The sequence below is a fragment of the Nannospalax galili genome, unplaced genomic scaffold, assembly GCF_000622305.1.
Source record: "Nannospalax galili isolate Female #2095 unplaced genomic scaffold, S.galili_v1.0 scaffold686, whole genome shotgun sequence".
In the NCBI taxonomy this organism is placed as follows: domain Eukaryota; kingdom Metazoa; phylum Chordata; class Mammalia; order Rodentia; family Spalacidae; genus Nannospalax; species Nannospalax galili.
The window spans coordinates 1,037,924-1,044,728 of NW_008355472.1; the positions used below are offsets into that span (position 1 = coordinate 1,037,924).

General features: G+C 42.5%; 1 protein-coding gene across 3 annotated transcripts in view; it reads left to right on the top strand.

Annotated features, from left to right (window-relative positions):
• The window catches only part of Fam168a (family with sequence similarity 168 member A), a 186,721-nt gene that overhangs the window by 160,887 nt on the left and 19,029 nt on the right, over positions 1–6,805 (top strand). The window contains exon 4 of one of the 3 annotated variants that reach the window (XM_008852719.3): positions 1,231–1,257. The exons of 1 other annotated variant lie outside the window; for it this stretch is intronic. In XM_008852719.3, the coding sequence (XP_008850941.1) occupies positions 1,231–1,257 (27 nt within the window). Of the gene's footprint in view, positions 1–1,230; positions 1,258–5,215; positions 5,404–6,805 lie in introns of those variants that run through there. One more of the 3 variants, XM_008852720.2, reaches the window with a different exon arrangement.

The following is a 6,805-nucleotide window of genomic DNA, read 5'->3' on the forward strand; positions in this document are numbered from 1 at the left end:
GAGCCAGGCTCTCAGGTCTAAATTTCCTTCAGTCGCCTCAAGGAGACCAAGAAGTTGTTCAGATAGAGCTATTTTTAGCAGCTTGTACACCTTAAGATGTCATCTGTCCAGAATATGTTTTTTCATTGGTTCTGAAAGCAGCATGGGTACTTGGAGCTTTTTTCCAAACTCTTAATGATTTCAGAGATCTTATTTAAGAGCTACCTCATAGGCACAAGCCAGCCAAGATTTTGTTTTCAGAATCCAGAGAACAAAGGGTTTACCATATTAATGATAATTTAACTTGAAAATGAAAAGAAGGAAATAAGAACCAAATGTAAATTCACAAGAATCTGTTGACAATACATTCTTATCTATTGTCTCACTGGATTTCATAAAACCCTCTGAAGTACACACATTATCCCATTCCTATTGTGGATATTCTAAACCTAGGGAAAGGAATTTGTGCTTTCTAAACACGCCCATGTTAAAGCACTATGCAAGGCATGTTACAAATGTTCATTTTTACCTTAATCCTGTAAGCTAGAGTTTCTTGCCTCATTTGATTCAGAAATTTAGTAACTTCCACAGTTAGCTTTAAAAAGTCTTGAACTTAGCCGGGCATGGTGACACGTGCCTTTAATCCCAGCACTTAGGAGGCAGAAGCAGGCAGATCTTTGTGAATTCAAGGCCAGCCTGGTCTGTGTAGTGAGTTCCAGGCTAGCTGGGGCTACAGGGAGGCCCCTGTCTCAAAAAGAACCCCACCTCCAAAAAAAAAAAACATGAACCTGGGATTCAAACCCACTTATCTGTCCACGTGAATTGCCTCTATATTGGTCATAGTTCTTTGAGAGGCCTATAATGGCCGTAAATGTCTTTACTTCTTCCCAACCTCAAAAGCCTCTGTCATGTGTGTAATCCCTTAGCAACTTGGGAGAATTGAAATGTTCTTAATATGGACAAGCAAAAAACAGGGTCTTGGGGTTGCTCACATACCGGCTGTTTCTGGGTCAGCTGTTTGGAAGATACTGCGGCATCCAGGGAGGTCCCCCTCTGTAATTAATAAACTTTCCTGGTTGGCAAGTCTGTCACCCTTTCCTGGGGAGAGGTACTTTCCACTCTGAATTCACTGTTTCGTGTGCAGCCTGGGGGAAACTGGTATCTTAAAACAAAGTCTGTTATGTAACTGCAATATGTACAACTTTTCACAGATTCTTAGTGGTAATTTCAACTAACATTTCTATCCAACAGAGTTTCAGTTCCTGCATTCAGCTTATGGTAGGAGAGCTATTTTTCCTCATCTGTATTATGGCCTATGAATGTGTTATCTCATAACAATGATAGATTCCCTTCCCTTTCCTCCCCAAATCCCATCTCCTAGGCTTGGGCTCCCCCAGGTGGCTCAGCAACAGTTCCTAAAGCATGCAGGAACATGTCTGATGGTGCAAAATCATGGGTTGGAGACACACATAAACCATTCCCATAGGGGCAGTAATGAAGGATCATGGCACTAAAAGGCGTCTCACATCTTAACTGGCTGCCCAATTCAAACAAATGAACAAAAATTCTAGGGCCTGTGTGTGGCTTCTCTGTTGGCTTTATGGCAGCCTCTGAGGAGTTCCTAGATTATGACTATTAGACCCTAAAACACCAGTCGGCCCCAGGATCAGATATTTCATTGGCAGTCTGACATGTTTGAAGACCTGGTTGACTTTGGATATAATCTATTCTCTTCACCGATCTTGAGCTCTGGGCTTATTTTGGGGGCATTTTTCTGGATGGTGAAAGTGTGCTAATTGGGTGAAAGATCAGAGTTGAGTTTTCTGGGCAGTGTGGACTCCAGGCCCAAGGCACCACGGGAACTTCTGGGCACCTGTGAGGGTCCCAGCAGTGTAACTTGACTAGGTCCCTTTTGTCATAGACAGGAAGGGACCATGGGAGAGATTTCCACTTTTACTACACTTACCTGGGCTGCTCGGGACAATGTTTTCATAAAATCTCTGCATGTTTTCTCAGCTCTTAATCTTGATTATTTAGGTGTTGTAAAGTGAATTTACATGTGGCACATCTTTCAGAAGATGAGCTGTGAAATTTCTTCTTGCTACTGCTATGGGCTGTGTGATCTTGGGCAACTTGCTAATGTCTCCAGGCGGTAAAGGTTTTTATCTCACGTGATCTTTGAGGTTCCTTTAAGTGTAACATCCCATCCTCTTGTAATTTTTATCATTTCAATATTGCTAGCCACAGAACTATTTCGCTTATTTTGGGGAGTCATTTTTGGCAGGGTATGTGAACTCAAAAGCCTCTATAAAAAGTTAGAGAAGGTCTCATGCTTCCTCCCTCTTCCAGTTATGATATCTGAAGTGAAAATGCATATGGAATATGGATGGAGCTTTTCAGAGGATGTTCTATGCCAAGTCCTAAGTTGGCCCTGTGAAGATGGAAAGGCCAGTAAGGCAAGGTTCCCATTCCTGAGAGCTCACAATTCACTGGGGAGACATAAAAACCAACCAGATACAGAGGCTTCTAAGTCTCACTGCACCTGGCAGAGTCAGTTATGTGGGATGATGTGGTCAGAGAACAGAGCATGGGGAGAAAAAAGACTCCATAGTAGAGCCAAGTTTTCAGCTCATGATCGATTGTTTTAATATGTGTTTACTACTAGATGGACTATGAGGAGGAATGTGCCAGAACTAGCAGTGAAGACAAAACCATGCAGAAGAAAGCTTGTTGGCAGGATCTGGAATTGATAAGCCATTTGTGCAAAGTAGTGTGGGTTGAACAGTAAGGATGATGAAAGAGCAAGGGGATGTATTAGTTGCTTTTCTTGTTACTGTGACCCAATACCTGTCAAGAAGCAACTTAAAGAAGAAAGGTATGCTGCTAGTTTTCAGCAACTTGACACAAACTAGAGACAATTGAGAAGAGGGAACCTCAATTGAGGAATTTCTCTATGGGCTTTGCCTTACCCATATCTGTGAGGCATTTTCCTTTTCTTTCTTTCTTTTTTTTTTTTTTTAAGAAGTCATACATACTTTAAAAAAAAATTTATATGCATGACTGTTTTGCCCCATGTATTTAAGTGCACCGTGTACATACCATAACAGCAGAGGCCAGAAGAGGGTGTTGGATCCCTTAGAACTGCAGTTACTGTTGTTAGCTGCCATGTGGGTGCTGGAAACTGAACCCAGATCCTCTAGAAGAGCTGCCAGTGCTCTTAACTGATGTGCCATCTCTCTAGCCCCTGAGGTATTTTCTTAATTTCTAATTGGTGTAGGAGGACCCAATCCACTTGGGTGGTACTATCCCTAGGCAAATGAGCCTGGGCTAGATCAGAAAAGTAGCTGAGCAAGCCTAAAGTAAGCAGCATTTCTCCATGGTCTTTGTTTCAGTTCCTGCCTCCAGGTTGAGTTCTTGCCTTGAGTGGTGAATTGTGACCCAGGAGTTGTAAGATGAACTAAACCCTTTCCTCCCCAAGTTGGTTTTGGTTATGATTTTATTACAGCAACAGAAAAGTAACTAGAACAAAATTGGGTTTAGAGTTTTAGAAGGGTTACAGTCTATATGGAGGGCAGAGCATGGCGGCAGGAGTGGAAGGCATCAGGTCACATGGCATTTACAGTCCGGAAGGAGGAATAGACAAGAAGTAGGGCCAGGCTGTGAGATCTCAAGGCCCACCTCGCAGTGACCCACTTCTAGCAAGGCTCTAGCACCTGAAGGTTCTACAACCTTCAAAAATAGTACCTTCAGCTGGAGACCAAGTGTTCAGACATGTGAGCCTATGTAGGACATTTCAATTCAAACTACAAGAGATTATCAGGACTAGATCAGGAGAGCTTTGAATGCAAGGAATTCAAATTGCCACAGGTGAGCAAGAGAGAACCATGGGCTATTTTTAAGAAAGAGGTTTTGGGGGCTGGAGAGATGGCTCAGTGATTAAGAGCACTTGCTGCTCTTGCAGAGGACCTGGATTTGATTCTCAGCACCCACATGGCAGCTAACAACTGTCCAGTTCCAGGGGATCCAATGCCCTTTTATGACCTCTGCAGGCATTGCATGGCATAGGTGCACTTACATACATGCAGACAATATTCTCATACAAATAAAATGAAAATAATAATTTTTTTTTGAGACAGGGTCTCCCCGTAGCCCCAGCTGTCCTGGAACTCACTATGTAGACCAGGCTGGCCTTGAACTCACAGAGATCCCCCTGCCTCTGCCTCCCGAGTGCTGGGATTAAAGGCATGCGCCACCACGCCCGGCATAATAAATTTTTTTAAAAGACAGTTTTATGATTAGGTTTAGGTCTTAGATCAGTGTGACTATTGCTTGGAGATTGAAAGGGACAAATTTTTTTAAAAAGCATTGAGTAAACAGTTTGGAGTGGCTGGGGTAAGAGATGATGAGAGCTTGAATTAGGCCACAATGGAAGTGTATAACTACTAAAACTAGAAATCATTGAGATTGGATGATGCTGTAAAAAGAATCGGGGAATAGTTATTACTGCCATTTTATGATGCAAAGAAACTGAAGCTTAGAAGATTAAGTGACTTGCCCAAGGTCCCACAGTTAGTAAGTGGCAGAGCCCAGGTTAGAACTCAAGATTTCCTCACTCAGTAAATGGTTCAGGATGATGGTCCCTTGCTGCCTCTCCTCTCTGTAAGTGTGCTTAACAGATTGTTCAAGTGTCAGAGGGCATGAGGGGCCCATATCCAGGAAGTGAACAACCCAGCAGCTGAATGCCAGCAGCCTGCTGTGATGGGGCCTGTGGCCAGCCCTTCACTTGAAGCCAAAGGTTTTCTCTTTTGTTCTCTGTGTCCTTTTTACTTGAAGGATAACATATATATTAAAGTACATAAAATATATGAATTGTAAATGCACAGCTTAATAATGTTTTCACATATATATGCTATACCTATATGTAACTATCACTCAGTTTAAAAGATAAAACTTTGGAAGTCGTTCCTTTCTGGTACCCAAGAGCAGGCCTGCCTGTCAGAGTAGCCTTTTCTGTCACCATGCTGCTGCAAGCTTCAGTTGGGATTGGTTTCGTCCAGTTCTGAATTGCTACCACCATCACAATGGACAACTATAGAGTTAAATATGGAGAGAAACAGACTCATACCATGCAGCTAACTGATGAAGAGATCAAGTTCACTGCTGAAATTCGGTTTTCATATTTATTTAGTTATTTAAATTATTAAGTATTCAAGAATAAAGAAAAGATACAAAGTTTTCTTTATAATGAAACCATTGTTTGGAAAATGTATGGTTTAGGCCATGTGATCACTTGGGAAAGACAATCAAAGGCGCAATGGCACTTGTTTCTTTCCTGGCTAATATACAACATTATTTTACTGTATAACATGCTGTCTTGTTCACTCCCTGGTTGGCGTGTGGCTGAGTTGCATCCCCAACTAGACCGTAAGTACCTTGTGTGCAAGTGACTGTGGCCCACGTGTGTTCCCGTCCACCGTGGCACTCCACTCAGTGCTGAGTGCAGTTAGGCCCCAGTATGCTTTGGCTGATTTAATTTAACTTTAATTGTCACAGTCCTTCAGACTAATGTCAGACTTTTGACTTATGATGAAAATTATAAATATGCCCCACTTAGAAAACAAAAAATTGGAATGAATAAGGACCTCCAAATTCTCCCAAATCTTCTGGCCAAATTCAGGCCTCTTGTTCCTTGGTAGAGTCTCATTGAGGTCTTACAGACATGGACTTGCTCTCTCTGACTTCTCAGAGCACCATATTTAATACTTTAGGGAGCTGTTTTGGGACTGTCATGACTTTCCAGCCACGTTGAATTTCAGGTCTTAAATTTGGAGTCATTGTGATAAGATTTTTCAATACTAATTGGATCCTTTATTAATCCCCTTCATATTAGCACCCCACCCTCTGGAGAAAGAAACCCAAGATGATTATTTAAAGCAGATTCCCTCCTCCTACAGGGTCTACACAGCTGTGCCTGGCTGGCCAGAAAAGGCCCTGGGCTCTACATGGAGTTCTGCTCAGCCTCCATTTCTCTTGCCAGATTCTCCTTTTAGTGTCACTTTCCTGCCCATGATTTCCTTCTCATTCCTCAGCATCTGCTGTATATACTGTGAGCCATTAATGCAAGCACAGAGTCAGCCTGTACAGCTGCATTTCTGACCCTGGTTCAGCAAAAGCAGCAGAAACCATGACTTTTTCTGGCCATAGTAGTTCTGTGATAGAAGGAGCAGAGGCATTAGCTATAACTCAGACAGTCAGAGGGGTTATGGAATCTCTCTGGAGAGTAGACAATCCTGTAGGAATTAGAGAGTGTAACAGACATACTTTCTTTTTATACTCTTTCTTTAGCCCTTTATTTAAATATTTCAAGTTTATCTGACTTGCCAGTACAGCCCCACATCTTGCTAATATACTATAAAACACTATGTCTGAGATTCCCAAGACCTTATTAGAATGGAAAAATAGGGGCTGGAGAGATGGCTTAGTGGGTAAGAGCCCTGGCTGTTCTTGCAGAAGATCCAGGTTCAAATCCCAGCACCCACAACTGTCTGTGACTTCAGTTCCAGGGGATCCGATGCTCTCTTCTGTCCTCTGTGGGCATTGCACGACATAGGTGCATTTACATGCATGCTGGCAGTATAGTCATACACATAAAATAAAAACAACAAATAAAATAATAAAAAAAAGAGAGGAAAAATATTGTTAACCCTTATCAGCCAGGCGTGGTGGTGCATGCCTTTAATCTCAGCACTTGGGAGGCAGAGGTAGGCAGATCTCTGCAGCCTGATCTACATAGTGAGTTCCAGGCCAGCTGGGGCTACAGGGAGAC